Source organism: Caretta caretta, chromosome 2 (assembly GCF_965140235.1).
Source record: "Caretta caretta isolate rCarCar2 chromosome 2, rCarCar1.hap1, whole genome shotgun sequence".
NCBI lineage: Eukaryota > Metazoa > Chordata > Testudines > Cheloniidae > Caretta > Caretta caretta.
In genome coordinates, this window is record NC_134207.1 from 228,314,904 (window position 1) to 228,335,962 (window position 21,059).

The 21,059-nt window shown below is 44.1% G+C and overlaps 2 protein-coding genes across 8 annotated transcripts in view; one reads left to right on the top strand and one right to left on the bottom strand.

Moving 5' to 3' along the window:
- The window catches only part of OLAH (oleoyl-ACP hydrolase), a 113,701-nt gene that overhangs the window by 6,074 nt on the left and 86,568 nt on the right, over window positions 1-21,059 (top strand). For 2 of the 6 annotated variants that reach the window (XM_075125878.1, XM_075125880.1), the window contains exons 2-3: window positions 8,103-8,300; window positions 10,760-10,966. The exons of 3 other annotated variants lie outside the window; for them this stretch is intronic. The gene's annotated coding sequence lies outside the window, so the exon portion shown is untranslated. The remainder of the gene's footprint in view (window positions 1-8,102; window positions 8,301-10,759; window positions 10,967-21,059) is intronic. One more of the 6 variants, XM_075125879.1, reaches the window with a different exon arrangement.
- CROT (carnitine O-octanoyltransferase) overlaps window positions 15,496-21,059 on the bottom strand; it is a 35,485-nt gene continuing 29,921 nt past the window's right edge. The window contains exons 14-17 of one of the 2 annotated variants that reach the window (XM_048838050.2): window positions 19,944-20,022; window positions 18,487-18,580; window positions 18,200-18,319; window positions 15,496-17,741 (exon numbers count right to left, since the gene is read on the bottom strand). In XM_048838050.2, the coding sequence (XP_048694007.2) occupies window positions 17,621-17,741; window positions 18,200-18,319; window positions 18,487-18,580; window positions 19,944-20,022 (414 nt within the window). In that variant the 3' untranslated portion in view covers window positions 15,496-17,620. Of the gene's footprint in view, window positions 17,742-18,199; window positions 18,320-18,486; window positions 18,581-19,943; window positions 20,023-21,059 lie in introns of those variants that run through there. The other variant, XR_007354939.2, reaches the window with a different exon arrangement.

Sequence of the window (21,059 nt, forward strand, 5' to 3'; positions counted from 1 at the left end):
TCGGCCTGAATAGAGACTGGGAGTGGCTGGGTCATTAGAAAACCTCAACTTAATTTCCCCAATACTAATTTCTCCCTACTGTTACTCACACCTTCTTGTCAACTGTCTGTAATGGGCCACTCTCTTACCACTTCATAAGTTATTTTTCCTCCCTTGGTATCCTGCTGTTAATTGATTTATCTCATTAGACTGACTTCACACTTAGTAAAGCAACCCCCCATCCTTTCATGTATTTATACCTGCTCCTGTATTTTCACTCCATGCATCCGATAAAGTGGGTTCTAGCCCACAAAAGCTTATGCCCAAATAAATTTGTTAGTCTCTAAGGTGCTACAAGGACTCTGTTTTTGGTTACACTCTGAATGTGGCCCTGAGACCTGAATATTAGTTTGTCTCGTGAGGTGCCGGCAGGTTTTGTGCCCACCTCCTCAGTCTGTGGGGGCAGCCTAGAGAGGGCCGCTTCAGCTCCCTGCAGAGCAGGTCTATCCTTAGGTGACTGGGAAGGAAAGCATCCCAAGGTCACCAATCTAGATCCTTTGGAAGGGGTACCCTGGGCCTAATGGTAAGCCCAGGGGTCCAAAAAGGCCATTGCGCAGGGGGTTGCTACTGTGGCTGCCAAGCTGCATGCACATCCCTTTGGTGCCTGCTTGACCTGTGCTGACTGCACCTTGAATAGTAGGAGTCTCTATCAGACTCTAAAGAGCCTGAGGACGAAGACCATGACAGTGCCAAGGTGCCATGGATTGGCCATCGGTGCCTCAAAGAAGCAGCAGGGGACTGGTGCTGCAACGATCTTGCTGATGACCGGCGCCGACCGTTTGGTGAAGGAGACCAGTGCCGGCTATAGGCTTCGGCGCTCTGGTGCCGATGTGTGCTCAGTGCCAGGGAAATGGAGCATGGCGCTGCCGGTGCCAGGCATGTTCCCGCTGAGCACAATGCTGGGGAATGATGTGGCGGTGGCGATCAGGAGCAGGGCCGGGCACGATGTTGGTCTGGCGGCTGAGAGCACCACATCATTGTGGGCCTGCCTCTGGATGGTGCTGGTCTCACCGGAACTGGAGACTTGTCCCTGATGACCGGGGGCTGGGCTGCAGTCATCTCTAGGAGCTCCCTTGCGGCCTCAAAAGCGTCCGGGGTGGAGGGTGGCTCCAATACCTCCACCTGGCACTGCCTTTGACAGTGCCTTCTGTGGTGCCGGAGTCGACAGCGCCGACTCTTGCTGCCTTGGAGCTGGATCGTTGCATGGATTCTGTGAAGTGTCCCCTGGCAGTCTGGGAGCTCTGTGAGGGGAGCATCCGCTCTCAGGCTTTTTGCACTTGTGAGGCACTGGAGAAATGGAGCATTGCCAGGGCGCTGCGCCTTGTTGTGGTGCTGAGAATTGCTGGTGCCGAGGGTCTCCTGCAGTAGAGTCCTTCCTCGGCACCGAATTGTGAACCGACAGTGGAGTGCTCCGCACTGAGGCGCTCAGTCCCAAGCCATGGTGGTTCGCAGGCACTGGGCAAAGTGCGAATTCCCTGAGCAGCTGCCTCAAACAGAAATCCCGCTCCTTGTTGGTCCTGGGTTTAAACGCCCTGCAGATCTTGCAGCGCTCGGACCAATGTACTTTCCCCAGACACCTCAGACAAGTTGTTGGGGATCACTATTTGGCATAGGCTTAAAGCCTTGGGCTTGTGGCATGCCCCAGAGCCCCGAAAGGGGTGAGGAGATGGGAACTATCCTGCTCACACCCTCTATAATAACTAACTATAACTACGCTAATACTACAACTACAAAACAATAAACCAAGAAGAACAAGTATCTAGGCTAAGGGAGCACTTGTGAAGCAAGCAAGAGACTGTTCCAACGCTGCCATGGATGGTAAGAAGGAACTGAAGGAGGGTCAAGTCGGCAGGTTCATATATTGAGTGCCATAAAGACACCACTCCAGGGGTTCCCTAGCCATCCCGACAGGAGCTGCTAAGGGAAAAAGTTTCTGACGACCATGCACGTGGCGCGTGCACACCTGATTGGAATCAATGTGAACAAGCACGTGAAGAAGAACAGGTACATTTCCCACAATGTGATAATATCAGCAGCCTACCTGCTGGGCGTACACAACACACCAGTGGACAACCTCAGCTGCAAGTTCCCACTCTACCACGAATGGGAAATAAATTCGATGTCCTACACGACATATTCCAGCAATGAGGGACACCGACAGTAGACCTGATCGTTACTTACCAGAACAAAACCTGGTTTCAGAGTAACAGCCGTGTTAGTCTGTATTCGCAAAAAGAAAAGGAGTGCCACAAGAACAAAAACTGTCTTCAGTACTGCTCCAGAGTGGGGATTGGACAATGCTCCATGGGGGATGCTTTCCTCTTCCCATGGGACAAGGGTCTTCTTTTCACCTTTCCCCCCATTCCCTCTAATACTGAAAGTCCTATTGAAAGTGAAAAGAGAGAAAGCAAACATCCCACCTTGTTCCCACCTGGCCCAGGCAGATGTGGCACCCTAACCTGTCACAACTGACACTATGTCCACCGATTACTCTTCTGATCACTCCATACCTGCTATCGCAGAACGAGAGACACACACTCCTTCCCAACCTGTGGATTCTTCGACTCAAAGCCTGGCTCCCTAGTGGTTCCAGCACATAGAGAAATCTTGCTCTGAAGAAGTACAGGAGGTGTTATTACACAGTAGAAAAGGAGCTACTCATCTTACCTACCTTCAAAAATGGAAAAGATTTCAAATCTGGTGTCAGCCCAAAAGCATCACCCTACCAGTAGTCCTGGACTACCTATTGATTCTCAAGAAATCGGGTCTCTCTATCTGCTCGCTAAAGGTTCACCTAGCAGCAACTGCAACCTTCCACCAGGAAGTAGAAGGATATTCAATCTTACCTCTTCATGGTCAGATGAGAAGTTTGAAAGGCATAGCGATCCTCCTTCCCCAACCCAGACTTCCCACTCCTCAATGGGATCTCAACCTAGTGTTCAAAGGACTGACTAGACCACCATTTGAACCCATGGCCACTTGTTCATTAACTCACCTTTCAGTGAAGATGGTGTTCCTGATCCCTATCCTTCTTGCGGAGATAATGGTGGAAATAGCGGCCCTGCTGGCACGTCCCCCCTTCATTGTGTTCTTCCCCAACAAAGTCACTCTTAGACCATATCCAAAATTCACTCCTAAGGTGACTTCCGCTTTTCATATAAATCAACTTATTCAATTTCCAACCTTTTATCCCAAACCTCATCAGGATAATAGGGAAACCATCCTCCATATGCTTGACATGAGGAGAGCCTTGGCCTTCTATTTGGACAGAACAAGAGCTTTCAGAAAATCTCAGAGACTCTTTCTCTCTGTTTCAGATACAGTAACTCCTCACTTAATGTTGTCTCAGTTAACGTCATTTCATTGCTGATCTATTAGAGAACATGTGCAATGCTCCCTTATGACGTTGTTTGGAAGCCACCTGCTTTGTCCACTGCTTGCAGGATGAGCAGCCCATTGGAGCTAGCTGGTAGGGGCTTGGAACCAGGGTGGGCTGGCAGCCTCCCTATCAGCTCCCCTAAGTTCCCTGTGTGGCAGCCACCCAGCAGGCTATCAAGTGCTGGGCAGTTCAGGTGTCCCTCCCCCACTGCCCTGTGTTGCTTCTGCCCTCTCCCGGGAGCCTCCTGCTTGCTGTGCATCAGGGTTGGGGGAAGAGGGATGCTGATGTCAGGATGTCGCCCTCCCCCGGCTCCTGTACCCCATCTCCACAGAGCAGTGGGGAGTGTGCGGGGGGGGGGGGCAACACGACAGGGCTCAGAACGGAGGGAGCTTGCTGGCAGCAGCTGCTGTCTCAACTTGCTGATATACTTAAAAAGGCAGTGTACTTAGAGTGGAGTCAGCATACTTAAAGCAGCAATGCGTGTCTGTCTCACACATTCTGGTTCCTTCCCCACTCTGAACTCTAGGGTTCAGATGTGGGGACCTGCATGAAAGACCCCCTAAGCTTATTCTTACCAGCTTAGGTTAAAACTTCCCCAAGGTGCAAACTTTGCCTTGTCCTTGAACAGTATGCTGCCACCACCAAGTGATTTAGATAAAGACCAGGGAAAGGACCACTTGAAGTCCTATTCCCCTACACCCCCTTTCCTGGGGAAGGCTTGATGATAATATCCTCACCAATTGGTACAGGTGAACACAAACCCAAACCCTTGGACCTTAAGAACAATGAAAAATCAATCAGGTTTTTAAAAGACGAATTTATTTTATTTGTTTGTTTGGTAAAAGAATCACCTCTCAAATCAGGATGGTAAATACTTTACAGGGTAGTCAGATTCAGAACACAGAGAATCCCTTTAGGCAAAACCTGAAGTTACAAAAAGACATAAAAACAGGAATATACATTCCCTCCAGCACAGCAAATTTCACAAGCCAAAAAAACAAAAGAAAATCTAATACATTTTCTAGCTAGATTACTTACTAACTTTACAGGAGTTGGAAGGCTTGCATCCTTGATCTGTTCCCGGCAAAGTTATCACACAGATAGACAAGCCTTCCCCCCCGCCCCTGTCCAGATTTGAAAGAATCTTGTCCACTCATGGGCCATTTTGGGTCAGGTGCCAGCGAGGTTACCTTAGCTTCTTAACCCTTTACAAGTGAAAGGATTTTGCCTCTGGCCAGGAGGGATTTTATAGCACTGTATACAGAAAGGTGGTTACCCTTCCCTGTATGACACATGCACACACACGGTGTCTCTCTGTCTCACACATCCATGCACCACCTGGCACTTTGGAAAGTGGAGGGAGTGGTGTGCTCCAGTGGGATAGCATGGGTTCATCATCATGTTCAGTTTCTGCGGGGAATGTTTGCAGCCACTGCCATGCATCTATTGTGTCTCCTCCCTCCATTCGTGCTGCCTTATAGAGTATGAGGCTACATTATGGATGAAGGGAAAGCAGTGGATGTATTGTTTCTTGACTTTAGCAAAGCTTTTGACACGGTCTCCCACAGTATTCTTGTCAGCAAGTTAAGGAAGTATGGGCTGGATGAATGCACTACAAGGTGGGTAGAAAGCTGGCTAGATTGTCGGGCTCAACGGGTAGTTATCAATGGCTCCATGTCTAGTTGGCAGCCGGTATCAAGTGGAGTGCCCCAAGGGTCGGTCCTGGGGCCGGTTTTGTTCAATATCTTCATAAATGATCTGGAGGATGGTGTGGATTGCACTCTCAGCAAATTTGCGGATGATACTAAACTGGGAGGAGTGGTAGATACGCTGGAGGGGAGGGATAGGATACAGAAGGACCTAGACAAATTGGAGGATTGGGCCAAAAGAAATCTGATGAGGTTCAATAAGGATAAGTGCAGGGTCCTGCACTTAGGACGGAAGAACCCAATGCACAGCTACAGACTAGGGACCGAATGGCTAGGCAGCAGTTCTGCAGAAAAGGACCTAGGGGTGACAGTGGACGAGAAGCTGGATATGAGTCAGCAGTGTGCCCTTGTTGCCAAGAAGGCCAATGGCATTTTGGGATGTATAAGTAGGGGCATAGCGAGCAGATCGAGGGACGTGATCGTTCCCCTCTATTCGACATTGGTGAGGCCTCATCTGGAGTACTGTGTCCAGTTTTGGGCCCCACACTTCAAGAAGGATGTGGATAAATTGGAGAGAGTCCAGCGAAGGGCAACAAAAATGATTAGGGGTCTGGAACACATGAGTTATGAGGAGAGGCTGAGGGAGCTGGGATTGTTTAGCCTGCAGAAGAGAAGAATGAGGGGGGATTTGATAGCTGCTTTCAACTACCTGAAAGGGGGTTCCAAAGAGGATGGCTCTAGACTGTTCTCAATGGTATCAGATGACAGAACGAGGAGTAATGGTCTCAAGCTGCAGTGGGGGAGGTTTAGATTGGATATTAGGAAAAACTTTTTCACTAAGAGGGTGGTGAAACACTGGAATGCGTTACCTAGGGAGGTGGTAGAATCTCCTTCCTTAGAGGTTTTTAAGGTCAGGCTTGACAAAGCCCTGGCTGGGATGATTTAACTGGGAATTGGTCCTGCTTCGAGCAGGGGGTTGGACTAGATGACCTTCTGGGGTCCCTTCCAACCCTTATATTCTATGATTCTATGATTCTATGATTAACAATGTGTTAACCCTTGAGGGCTCAGCTGAGTGTTAGTTCATCATTTAGCACCAAGGCATTCCCTGGGAAATATCTCACCCTCTGACTCCACCACCTCAACCAAGCTTCACAATCATCATTGCTGTGTACAGTATTAAATTGTTTGTTTAAAACTTATACTGCGTGTGTGCGTGTATATATAATGTCTTTTGTCTAGCAAAAAATTTTTCCCTAGAACTTAACCACCCCCGCCCATTTACATTAATTCTTATGGGAAATTGGATTCAGTTAACATCATTTTGCTTAAAGTAGCATTTTTCAGGAACATTACTACAATGTTAAGCGAGGAGTTACTGTAGGTCAAAACATACAGCGATTTCAGCTCAAAGACTCTCCAAATAGGTCTCAAGCTGTATCAAGCTCTGTTACCAGATGTGTAACGTTGCACCCCCATCTTCAATATGCATGCATTCTAAGAGATGGGTCTCCTCTTCCATCGCCTTCTCCAAGGATATCCCTGTATTAGAAATCTGCAGAGCAGCTACCTGGGTATCGGCACATACCTTTGCAGAACATTATGCCATCCTTGGGGACTAGGCTGCACATGCCAGATTTGGTGCCATAGTGATATAATCTATAACGGACTTGACTCCAAAGCCCCAGCCTCTAGGGGTGGGCACTGATCAGGAGTCACCTACAGTGGAGCACCCATAGGAGGAAGTTACTCACCTTGTGCAGTTACAATGGTTCTTCGAGATGTGTGCCCCTATGGGTGCTCCACAACCCATCCTCCTCCCCTCAACTTTGGAGTTCTTGGCATTGATTCTGCCAAGAAAAGGAACTGAGGAGGGTTGCCCGTGCATGCTGGCTAACCTTGTGGCAGGTGAGGAGCAGTGTGTGTGCGGTCTGAATGGACACTGCCACCAAAGTTCTCTGATCAGCAGCACAGGGATGCACACACCTACAGTGGAGCACCCATAGGGGGGACACATCTTGAAGAATCATCATTACTGCATAAGGTGAGTAACTTCCTCTTCTTAACTGTACTTACTGCTCATTCCTTCCTCATGTTTCCTTATGGAGAGCCCTCTGCAAAGTCCAGTGAAAATGGAACAATGCTCTAGAGGCAGCTGATTCCCTTTCCATGCAGGAGGAGAAGATCCATGCATGGACATTGGAAATACAATCCAAGCCTGTATTAACCCTGTAAAATGTTTTGGATTCAATTTGTATGCAAGATGCTAATAATACATACTACTGTTTTATCTTAGCCACAGGTAAGTACAATGAATCAAGCCAAGCATCACTCAAAGAGGCAGACAGGAAGATAACCTTTCAAAATATTATTTATACAAAGACAAATGGGTACATAGCATTGCAGACAAAGATGGGCAAGACTTTGCTCCAAGGAACTTACCATCTAAATAACATATCTAATTTTTAAATAATGATAATGAAGTGTCAGAAAAATTCTGTTAACGTTTACCAGGAATCACGGGTTTGACATGCTGATTGTCTGTCTGCATATACAGTAATGATAATTGTACTGTAATTTAATTTGAAAAAAAACTTTAAAGCAGGATTGCTTTTGTATGCAGATCAAGAACATCAAAAGTGACTATTGATATTTAGTGCTTAACTTGAGACTCTTAAAGGGGCCTAATTTACAGAAAGTGTTGAACACCCACCCTCTGGAAATCAAACCCTTTAAGGGGATCTGAAGCTGGGCACCCAAAATCACCACTACTTTTGAAAAATTGGCTTTATGTTAAAACTGGTGTGAAGTAGAACTAGCAAAAATTTCAGTGTTTCCAAACTAGTTTTTTTACTCTGTTAATTTTTGAAACTCACAAAACGGGCAAGATCATGGTGGTACTGAACTCAAATGGCAAAACTCACATTGATTTAAATGGGAGCAGGATTGGGCCCATTGCTAGTTCTCTGTACGTTGTTTTATGCTCTGTCAGAATTCCCCTAAAAATTGATCAGATGTTACTATTTCAATTATAGGAACTATTTGGTGGCAACATAGCATTCAAAGAAGTGATGTTTAACTATCCAACTTGACCAGATGTTCAAGTGCTTCAAGGCTTGAATATTAATGTAGAAAAGGGACAGACCCTGGTGCTCATAGGCAGCAGTGCCTGTGGAAATAGCACTGTTATTCTATTGCTTGAGAGATTCTATGATCCTCTTGGTGAAGAAATGGTAAGTGATTCCTTGTGAGAACCTGATTAAATGTTAACGTATCTATCCCATTCTTGTTAATATAATAGAATGTAATAGGTGATTTTTTGAATTGTTTGTGAAGATTAAGGGGAGGCACTAGTGAATTTTTAGGGTTCTGTATATATAATCATAGCAACGGTAGGCAGAGTGCAAAATCTTCCTTACCTCAAAATGACAGGGGAAGTGTGGAAACACAATCTATGAATGAAAATTGCAACCAGGGCTTCATCCAAAGTCGACTGAAGTCAGTGGAAAGACTCCCATTTAATTCAGTGGGATTTGGATATGGCTAATGAATTATTAAAAATCCATAAATGTTTAATTAGTAATGCAGATACTTCTTTTGTGACCGGGGTAGTCTGTCCCTTTAAGATTAGTTGGGCCTATGGGTCAGCCCACCCTTCTCTCATGGTATGGCACCTTAAGATTTTGGAGGTCTGTTGCATGCAAAGGCCTAGGAAATAGCAGCTATTGGTAGAGAGGAAGTGGCCTCAGGAATTGGTAGGATTTGGGAGGGAAAACACGATTACTTCTTTCTTTATGGAACCTGGACAAGGAGCTTTGAAGAGTGGGCAGGGCAAGGCTCCCCTCTCTCTCACGGCCAGTAGTGTTGAGCTTTAGGAAGGGGATCAGCATACGTGCTGCCTTCTACCTCATAGCAAGAGACACACCAGCAGGAGGAGCCTGCCTGCTGAATCTTGAAAGCCTAAATGTGAAAAGACTGGGGGTGGGGAGGCAGCTAAAGGAGAAGCTGGCTGAGGCCCTACAGCTGGCCTGATGTACAACCCAGCTCCAGGAGGACGGCTGAGGGTTCCTGCCTTGAGGAGAGAGTCAAGTACCGGGAGAAGGGCTCAGGCCTCCTGAATGTGGGCAGGCTGAAGCCTGCCTGGGCTCTTATATGGACCCTGACCCTGTGTGAAAAGAGACCAAAGAAGTGATTGCACTCTGTGAAAAGAGTGGTAATGGTGGGAGGGGGGGGGGTTGTTTTAAGTAATTTGGTTTGGGTAATTGATTGGAAGAACCCAAGCAGGCGCTGAGGATAGCACCCTGTCCCATTTACACTATCCCAATATAAATCCATCTCCATCCTGTGTCTTAAAACTATGGGCAGCAGGGAAGTATGGTGTTTTTGATCCTCTTACTTTTAAAGAGCCATTTATGCCATTTAACCCAGTGTCTAAGACAGATTCAAGACTCACTGACTTTGTCAGACCACTCTGTTTATTAGCAAAGCGCTTTGCCAATGCACCCAGATATATGTGAGCCCCCTGCAAAAGCTCAAGCTAACTTATTTATACGGATAAGCCAAAGCCAGTTTAACATAGGAGACAAAAGGAAGCAGAAACTGACAAATATACATACATATCTTATTTGCATACCAACATTTACCAGTCTCCTAGCTCAGTAGGAGCTCTAAGTTAATTAGTTTGACGACCCATTATCTCACGCTCCTTAATGTTTCTCTTCCTGACAACTATATTTCAACAAACCTTTCAAGCAGCATTTCTTTAATGAATTATAATTTCAATATAATTCATTCTACTTTCACACCAGATACCATCAGGATGGATGCTTCCTAAATGCTTACAATAATCTGGGTTTGGAATAAATGCAAGGTGAACAAAAAGCCTCACACTACCTACTTAACATTTATAAAGCACTTTTATATTAATTTTTATGACAGCACTATTGTTTACCACCATGATGCTCTGGAATTTTATCAGATTTTGGTATTTTGATTTTTTTGGCACTTTGATGTAGGTAATGAGTATTTTAGATGTCTATCATCAGCTTTCAGTGACCATACAAAATTGCTATATCTAATAAAGACTGTTATACCCCTCTGCGTCAAAGGGAACTTTTTCAAACTGGCTATTATTTATAAAGCACCCTGCCCCAAAGCTAAGAGCTTGACTACATGGGAAAGTTTTATACTAGTATAGTTAAACTGGTGTAACTGCCTGTGTGAACACTGAGTGCCTTTTTGCAGTTCAGCTTGTGTGGCTTTGGAAGGGGTTTAAGCTAAACCATAAAAAGCCACTGTGTGTCCACGTGGGGCGTTATGACGGTATAACTAAAGTGGCTTACATTAAGACCATAGCTTATTCTGCTGTAACTTTCCCTTGCCCAAAGGCTGTAATTTTACTCTGTTTTGTAGGGTTTGCTTTGTGTATCTTTTTTTTTTAATTAATATGCAAAGTGTTAGCAAGAATAAAGCTCATGATTGGAAAGCTAGTCTAAGGAAGTGGGATTGGAGATTTGAATTGCCTTCTTTGAGGAGATGGCCTTACAGATAAACTGAAGCCACCAAAATCATTGTATATTTTGCAAAGAATTGGTAATATTTGCTATACAGAATGGAAAAGTTGATACTGTGATATTTTTCATGTAAGCCAAAGCCTCACTGCATCTGAAATTTAAATATTCTTACTTTTTAGCTGCTGGATGGCCAAAATGCAAAGGTATTAACTATCCAATGGCTTAGAGCTCAGATTGGTATAGTCTCACAAGAACCAATCCTATTTGTTTGCTGTATTGCTGAGAACATTGCATATGGAAATAACAGCAGGGAGGTATTACATGACGATATTGTAAAGGCAACCACAGCAGCCAACATATATTCCTTCATTGAATCTCTACCAAATGTAAGTTAAACCTTTGTTTCGTAAGGAAAATAAAAATGGGTTGTGACCTTTTATGCTTCTCTGGGATGTAAAAATATCTAAAGGTTTGGGTTTTTTCCATACTTATTTATAACATTAGAAATTGAAGTCTTGTTTACCCTGTTGTTGTTTTTTTCTGGAAGACTCTAGGCAAGCGGAGAACTAGAAGGTTTTAAGTGAAATCTGAGTAACAGAGGAGGGAAGCACTTTTAATTGACTTCTTAAAATATTTTTTTTGTTTTTTGTTACCCCCTATTTTTCTCAAACATTCAAACAATCTTTGTTAAGGATTCAGTTAAGGGCTCAGAAAACTGACAATCTAAACTGAAGTAATCCTAGGGATCCTTGCTAAACCTGGCAATCCAAGAAGACTTGACTTTCAGATATTTCTAAGATTACAACAACAAAAAAGAGAGCAGGTCTTCCTTATACAGTCGCAAGAAATACCCCGCCCCCCCAAAAAAACCCCAACTTTTACAGGTCACCTTTAAATTCCATTGTGAAGAATCTGTCCCTAGACCTGCAATTTCCTGAAGCTATATAATGAAATATTGTAACAAGATGATCTCAGAACATCTAAAGCAACATTTTTTTTCTTCAGATGTTCTAAATTAAGCAGCAAGATGTAGTGTGTATCCCACATTACTATGCCCTCCAACCAGAGTTTGCATTAGTGTGGATTGAATGAACCAAGCTTTACTCTACGTTCACAGCCCCCCACTCCACCAGCCACATGAGCAGTGAGGAGGAGAAGCTGCAGCACCTCTCAGGGCTGCTGTTGTGCTTCCCCAAGACATGTCCCTTAGACTCCCCAGAAGCACAATCAGAGCCTCGGAACATGCTGATATTAGGGTGTATGCTCACCCTAATATCAGCAACGTTCTGTTCAGGTCACAACACTCCTCCAATCATGGAGTCCTAGAGCATCATCCCCAACCCTACTCCTTTCCCCACAGAAGAATGGCTAGAGTGACAAACTACACAGTGCCCATGTCTATATATCTCTATGGCAGCCAGCAGGTTGGGGCTAGTACTATAGAAAGTATCTCTGTAGCTACAGTCCTCCAGAATTCTAATCAGAGTAGTGGATCTGAGAATTGAATCAGGAAATTGAAGCAGCTACTGTGGAGTATGGGGGAAGGTGCTAGAAATCAGGAGTCTCCTGTGTAATCTGGGAGACTGGGCAGCTCTGCCACGTTTATTTCTGTGAAATTTTAAGTCTGTTTTGACAATTCTTTTTTTCACTGTACTCTTTGCTTCCTTTTTTCCATACTTCCCAAGAATGATCATGGCTGCCAATCAAATCTGCTATAGCTCTTGATACACTGAATTGCTTGTGGCATCATCAGTACAATTTGGCCAATGAGGTACAGTTATTACCAACCCAAAATCATGAGTCAGGCATCCCCCTAAATCATGAGATTGGCTTAAAAATCATGATTTAAAATAAATTCCAGGTTCTTTTTGTTTGCTTTCCTATTTTTGTGCCTTTACGATGCATTTGGGTCTCATTTTCAAGCTTTTTTCCCCAGCAATGAAGGCCAGACACTCTCATTTAAAAAAAGCCAAACTAAACCAAACAACTTTGTGAGAATCTCATCTTAATCACTTTTCTCCAGGAGCTTGGGCTTTAAGAAAAACAATCATCACAAGACGTGCCATGTTTCTGAGTTACTCACGTAAAACAACAGGGAATTTCTTAACGAAGGGTGAGGCACTAACATCCTTGGAGATGTTAATTTTGCATTAAGCCACAGTGAGCATAAGCATAATGCAAACTTTTCTAATCTATTCTCAATGGGTACACAACTTCAGAGTTCTAATTGAGAAATTTATTTTTTTAACTTCTGTATGGGAAAAAAAATAGCTTGAAAGGCGGCTAGAAATGTCACTTTGGGAACTGTATAAGATAAAACAGAATAAAGCATTCTTATTCCAGAATAAGTGTGTCCACATGGTGAGTTGTACCAATATAACTCTGATATAATTATACCAGTATAAATTTCCCCATGTAGACAAGCCCTACATTTTCACTTGTAACCCCTATTTTAGTCATTTTCCCCTTTGTGGTGAAGACAATGCAATTGGGTACACCGCACAATTCCTGGGACTAAAATAGGAGGAGTTTTGTAGGTCATGAGTCTGGTACGGTAGAAGAGGTGTGGAAACTTTTGCCACCCCCCAAATGCTCTCTGCATAATACACCCAACAAGTAATATTTGTTTGCCAGGAAAGATTTGATGTTTTCAACTCTCACAATTGTATTGCAAATCTTTCAGTATTTGTTCTTGATCTTTTAAGGTCCAGCTTCTGGAATCATGCAATTATGTGAAAATTCAGCTGTCATATTTTTAGAAAAAAAGAAGGAAAAAAAAAAGCTTCTAGCTTCCATGGTTGGGGAGAACAGCTTGAAAATGTGACCAAGTGCACCCTAAATGCTCAGAAACCTCCTGACAAAAAAACTCCCAATATTGAAAAATCTCATGAATGATAACTTCATGATCAAGATTTTTGACCACTTGGAGTTGGCAATATTGAGATGTGGCCCACTGCTGTCAAGACAGGTTTCTATGTTGTTTTAAGGTGAACTTAATGCTTGTGAAAGATATCAGCCTGACTTCCTTAGAACAATGGCAATGCAAGCTTTCCATCACTTCTTAAAACTGTCCTAGAGGAACCACTGAGGTTTGGTCAGTTGCTGTGACCCTACAATACTTGGTCACTCTGCCAAGACTGCCAACAAGGGTGCAAGCTGTGATGATGATTTTGGTGACATGGACACCTATGCACTAGCAATTGGCCAGAGACAACCACATTAGTTCAAAAGTTCAAACATTCATCAATATTAACAGCTCTCACTCATCATCAACACAGGCTAGATTTAAACCAGGAAGCTATACATTCATCCCATTGAGCTATCCAGCCTCACATTTCTCACTGGTATATTTTAATTAAATTGTAAAATATCAGATTAGATACCTCACTTACCGACAGTTGTATGGGGTTTCTTTGCACTACATTTTTAATTTATTTGGCAAGTATGTTCTGCTTTGGTAATTGAACAGGTTGTCCAAAAAGCACTGGATAAAGCAAGACAAGGTTGCACCTGTATTGTAATAGCTCATCACCTGTCCACTGTCCAGAATGCTGACAAGATAGCAGTAATCCAGAATGGAAGGATTGTAGAACAAGGAACACATCAGCAACTCTTGGCTGAAAGAGGTGTCTACTATTCTTAGTTCAGTAGTTTTCAAACTTTTTTTTTCTGGGGATCCAGTTGAAGGGCAAATGGTTGGGGTGTGGGCTGCAGGGTGAGGCCAGGGATAAATGGTGCAGGAGGGGGTTTGGGCTGGGGCTGAGGGGTTTGGGCTGCAGGAAGAGGTTCTGGGTTGGGGGGGGGGCTCAAGGCTGGGGCAGGGGATTGTGGGGCGGGTTTACCTCCAGCGGCTCCTGGTCAACAGCACAGCCGGGGTGAGGGAGGCAGGTTCCCACCTGTCCTGGCACCGCAGACTGCTCTGCGCCCCAGAAGCAGCCAGCAACATGTCCGGCTCCTAAGTGGAGGTGCACAAGCAGCTCTGCATGGCTCTCGCCTGCAGGCACTGCTCCCCCCAGCTCCCATTGGCTGGTTCCCGGCCAATGGGAGTGCAGAGCTGGTGCAACACACAGATCCCTGTGGCCCCCCTGCTAGCTGCATCCGGGGCACAGTACAGTGTCAGAGCAGGTAGGCCCTAACCTGCCTTAGTTAGGCAGCACTGCCGACGGGACTTTTAACATCCCGGTCGGCGATGCTGACCAGAGCCACTGGGTCACTGAGGAAGGTGATCCAGTGCTTTACATGCTGCAACCCAGTACTGGGTCGTGACCCAAACTATGAAAAAAAAAACCTGCTCTAGTTAATGTTCAAGCTGGACTATGAAACATGAATTAAAGGCAGTGCCATGTTTCTGAAGTGTGATGGTACATTTGTTTCAGTACTTTACAAATTACAGTATTACCAATCAGTCTTAGTATCTTTGTTTGAGGAAAGGCCTGTAAACAGAAGAGGTCCTGTTAAACCCTGGAAATCCAAGAAACACTGAGCTAAGCATATACCAAAGTCCTCAATTATTTTATAATCTAAACATTTAGGCCGGCAGCTCCAGCCACTAAGAGTTCTGTTACTGGTTCTGTCACTGTCTTAACCTGTTGTCACAACCTGGCCCTGTTTCCCTCTGGATGGACACAAGTTTGTTGTGAATGGATCTGACTCCTAAATAATATGTGCTTCTAAGCCTCCCTGAGTTGGGTAGTGACTGATCACTGTTCCTAGCTCTGGATCTCTCCGGCACACTGCCTGGTACAGACCTTGTATGTCACTCTTCCTGGACAGGGGGACTGCAATCTGGCCACCTAAACCTCAGAACCAGTGCCCCAGCTCTCCCAAGCCTCCTGTTACCTTCTGAGTGCTCTGGTTTTCTAGTTTTCAGGGACAACCTGGCAGCAAAGCAATGAACACAGGCTTAGCAAAGGAATTCTTAACCACAACCACTTTATTCTTGAATTTAAAAGCACAAGCAAATTACAGATCTATGGAAATCAACAAACAGTCCTGAACGCAATCCCCCTGGTCCAATCTGACCCTGGCTGGGAGTCCTGGTTCTGGTCAGCGTCCTCAGGCAGATAATCTGCTGCCGTCACTCTCTCCAGCAAGTTCTGCTTACAGGTGTGAATGGTATGGTCTTTTGTTAGCAAAGCAGCCACCTTTTCAAAATTGTCTCTATCCCATTTCTATCCATGTGTTTTGGCTGGTGAAGTTCCCAGCTTCATTCCCCACACCTCCCCCAACTTGTATAGATAGTCAAAGTCAATGGCCTTGCTGATAGAAACCCATTTTTCCAGAAAGGAAAAGCCATTCAACATTGATGGCTCTCACTGTTTACCCTTTTGAGGTGTCCCATAATCTAGCATGAGCACAGAACGTCTACAACAGCCTGATCTTGTCAAGATTAGATTGGTTTTCAACACCACCTGGATTTCTTAACCCAGTATGGAAGTTACAGTACAATAACAGTTGCAGTAAAGGTTACAATCACAAAATAGATTCACAAAACATAAAGTTTTCAATTTGACCGGGATAAACACTCAATCTGTTACACCAAGTATTCTAGCAATTGTAGTGTCTGCTTGCAAACAACATATGGGTATGAACATATCACAGTGGTCTAACGAATAGGCACTGAACTGAATGTAAGGACCTGGGTTCTGCTCGTGCCTGATTGTTGATCTGCTGTATAAACTTTGGCACGTCATACACCTCGCTTTCTACACAACCATTTTGTCTGTTTTGACTAACTCCTCAGAGCAGGGATAGTCTCTTCTAATGTTTATTTTAGAGCACTTAGAAAAAATTGGCTATTAAAGAGTAAGTTAGTGTCAATGTTAACTAAAGTGATGCTAACTGCAGCTTTGTAATATGGTACCTAGCACAATGAGGTTTTGATCTCAGTGAGAATTCTAGTTGCTCTATTGTAATACAAACAATAATAATTCCTGACTTCTCCAAGGGCCCCAATACCTCCAGAAGGGCAAACAGTGGGGATTTTAGAATCTCTGCTAAGTCTGTTTCATCCTCTGTACACAAGAAACTCCCCTTTTAGAAAGTTTGGTTGAAATGCATCAAGCAGTATAGATATAAACAAATCAACCGACATGAAACGAACTTTTTGGACTGTTTTATTTCTAAAAGAAGAAATTACAAAGTTTATCAAACAAAAGTCTTCTTTAAAATCCAAAGAAGGCTTAAAATCCTGAGAGTTTTATCAGACTATACTTAGTGCCAGCTCTAAATTTGCACTTTATTTCTGTGGAGCAGCAGTGATATTTGTAGTTATTTCATCACAAGTATGTCATCCATTGGAAACTTGCAAGTAGCCATCCTAGTTTTGTCTCTTTATTTTGAAAAGGAACCATCTTGAAATTAAAAGTATTTTTCAAACTATAGTGCCCTCAGCCTTCACCTGAGAAACTAGTCTTTATTCACGAATAAGCTCTTAATTTGAAATCATCCCAATGGTGAAAATGGAAGACAGCTAATAATAAAAATCATAACTTGAAGAGTCTATTGTTCTAATATTTCTCCTTGATTCTTTCACAAATGAAAAATCATAAAAACTGTCACCAATGTCCATTGCGAAAGCATCATCATGTATTAGCACTGGAATGGTTACTCTGAACTACAGAATAAGTGCACCACAGAAATAAACTTCACCGGATTATCACATACGTTATCAGCTACCATTAGGAAGATTATAAAAACAAGCCATCACAAATTCTCCAGTTTCCAAAAATCATGATAGTCTGATACATTTGCATTGTTGAGGCATTGTTTAATATTGCATAGTTCTACACTGATCATTTGCCATAGTTTGCATTGTTGGTGCAAATGGATATATTATTCTTAAAAGAAACTTGCATTGCTGCTGCAGTAAATCTCTTAAAATGGACAGGTTTTGCATTAGTTCTGCTTAGCGTCTGTGCTGAAGTATCATTAAGTGTTCTACATAGAGTTTAATGCTCTTTGTGACAAGCATTTCATTTAGCAAGTGCCACATACAATAATGCACAATATGTGAAGGCACAGTAATGTCACTATCAACTCTACAGATGCGCTGTGGCCATTAGTTGTATCATGTCCTGAAGAGACTGGAACAAGTTCTTACACAGCATTTCTGCATCGGTCTCTGGGCATGATTTCCAGGCAGTGCAGGTCACAACAATTCTATCAGTACAAAGGTTAACTAGTTATTTTAGATCATGAACTTTATGCACATCATCCCCACACAAACTGTAAAATTATTCGCTGAAATTTTGAAACACGGGTGTCTAAATTGGGCACCTAAATAACATTGTCTTGATTTCCAAAGCATCAAAACATCCAGAGCTCCCATTGACTTCAGTAGGACATGCAGGTATTCAGCAATTCTGAAAATCAGGCCACTGTAGTTGAGATGGATTTAGGTACCTAACTTTAATCACTTACATTTGTTGTCCAATATCTTCCTTTACTGCAACTAGCTTTAAGATTCTGGATATTCTCTCTCTCTCTCCCTCCTATTAGCCTTTACCTTTGTGACACTGATACAATCGGGCAACGTAAAAATGGGGAAGTTCAGATAACAGCTTTACAGTTTTCTTCTGAGTGATGCCAGGCCCAAGAAGGTAAGAATATATCCTTACCTGTCATCTCTGATTCTATAGAAAAAGCCATAGCCATGATGTATCATGGGGACAGCAGCTCCACCAATGTTAGTGTAGCCAACCAGGCTAGTGGAAAGCACAAAATTTCCACCTCCCCCACTGTAAAGTAAAAAAAAGCAAATTGTTTGATTTAAATTAGTATTAAAAAGTGGAGCTAAGAAATACATCGTTATTGGGATCAAGAGATTGGCAAGATGAAGGCAAATGTGATAAACCCATCACCACCCAGAGGTTTGACTTGCAAATAGGACAAGACTAATAATTACCTTCTAGTGAATGCAGGGTCTGTGAAGAGTTCTGGCACAGGGAGTCCTTCCTCTTTTGCTATAAGTAGGAGACCCAGAAGATGACGGTCAAATCCTGTCAAGACAAACAAGAAACGTCATCACTGAGAGAAATGTCTAGTTCTTCCTGGTCTGGACAATGGGAATTTCAAATGCTGGACCCAGAACAGATCATGGGAGAGTCCTAAAAAGAAAGGGATCCAGACTGAAGCACCCTGAAGCCATCTCCAAAATGTGGTGTCCAAAGAGGCCTTTGCATTCAGCCTACAATGGAGATAAAATACAAAGAGTTTACCTCATTACTAGCCCCATCCAGCTCCCGTGAGAAACATCTCCCCTATCACGCCAGGAGGCAACCAGTACCATCTGGGAACGGGCCCAAATGATCGAGAGCACAGACATGCTTTTCTGCACATGATCTGTTCTGACACTCCCTTCATCCATCTAGCAATGGATGCTTTGAAGGCCACAGCACTCTAGTTGAGTCCATCATACAGATGGAAAAGACTATCAAGAGCCCGCAAGCTGGGCTACTGAAAGGCTGTATCTAGAAAGGATGAGATTTCAGACTAGGCAAAAACTATTGTGCTGCACAAACCCCAGAAATCTACTTTGGGCTTCTGCTAGGTCTGGGTGGCTTTTCAGGCCTGGTGCCTGGCTAAGAAAACTAAAAATTATTGCTGCTGAGCATGTAGTCACTTAAGCTAACCTGTAGGAAATACTGAGGAGACTGGGATACTGCCCAAGCCATGCCCTTAATGGAAGTTAGGTGCCTAGCCTCAGGCCAGCACCATCAGCTCCTCCTCTTCTATATTCTGTGTGGGTCTTGACCTGGTAGGCACGCTCTAAGGTGGCCTCTGAGCATGCCAACCAGATCAGGTCATGAGCTAGGCTGGGGGCACAGCTAGTTTGAGCGTCCCACCAGGGCTTAGGTGCTGAGCAGGCTGATGGCGTCAGGATTTAGGCAGCTGTGTGCATGCCCAGCAGTGGATTTTCAGGCACCCGGGAGAGTTTACCACAGAACTTAGGCACTTACAGGGTTAGGCAGCAGCTGAGCTGGGTTTTGAGGATCTAAATCTTGGATTCAGGCACCTCCATGGCAGTTAGGTGCTTAAATCCCTTTGTAGATCTAGCCCCAGGGCACTGGAGTCGCTTAAACGTCCATAATTAGGACCCTCGCTCTTGCTCTCCTCCACCCCACCCCACCCAGGCACCACTCCCCCTTGCAGGGAGAAGAGAGGCAACACGTAAGCTAGAAGGAAATGCCAAGGGATATAAAAAGGCAGGGGCTCCCAGCAGAAATTCAAGATATTTCTGTTCCCGTGGGTGGTCTTAGATTATTCAGACTGACCCAGTAAGGAGCCAGAGAAATCATATTAGCACAAAGTAAAACTCCTTTTTCAGGCACAAGAGAAAATTAGTCGTTAGAAAGAAAATACCTTTTCCATTCTCGCACTCTTTCATCATCTTGTTGTGCTTTGCAAATGCCTTTAGCATCTGTTGCTGCCGTTTATGAGACTGTGTTAAATAAGAAAAACAAAACCAACCCAGTTGAATATTACACCAAGAGACACAGATAAGCAAGTTCCTTCCTTCCACAAGCTTTAGAGCTTAAGAAGAGACAAAAATGTAGGAGCATGGAAAAGCTACATTTGTGCCTTATGTCTCTCTCATTTTTTCAAATTCCCTGTGATTTATTTTTTTCTTGAACGCTGTTTCTTGCACATGAGTTCTTGATAATTTGTTTCCTAGGTCTTAGCCAGTCACCTTCTGTGCAGAACAGTTTTCTAAACCTTAAGCCCTTTCTCTCTTTTTCCCCACAAATGACAGAAACTGAAGGAATTGAAAATGGTCACTTTAAACTAAAGAGATTAAATACAATGGCTTTCCTACACTAGCACCAACTTAGAAATACATCAGACAGTAGCAAACATGACTGCATTTCACAGACATGGAACTGCATGTGGAAATTGCAAAGTGAAAAGAGAAAGCCATTCGGAAATAGTGAAGTGTCTCACTTCATTGCTCTTAAATTAAACACACGTAGCAACTAGATGCACAAGGAGGGCTTAAGCACCAAAGTAGCAGGCAGCTAAGTCCAATATATGGCTGCCACTGGCATTCACAAAACCACTGTTCAGCTGCTGCCTAATCCTATAAGCACCTAAGTTTCCATCAGTGAAGTCCTTAGACGGAGGGGGAGCCTGGCCAAACCTGAGAGGTGCTGTGACCCCATGCGCCAGGTTGCAATGCCCAGAGAGAGGAGCCAGGCCCAACCCCATGGGACAGGAGCCAAGTTGCCACTGTGGGGGAGTGCTTGGTCTCCAAACCCCTCACAACCACCACTCGCAGTGGTAATTTTTTTGGAAGGGTGGGGAGGACTCAGTTTCAGATTTTGCCTCAAGCACCAAAAACCTCTGTATGGCCCTGACTATGCATTCCCTTGCTTATCTCGCCTGGGGGCCCAATCCCATAGGCATGCTCAGAGACCACCTTATAGCACGCCTACCGTAGCCGACTCCGCACAAAATGACACTGATGGTGCCCCTCCCGCA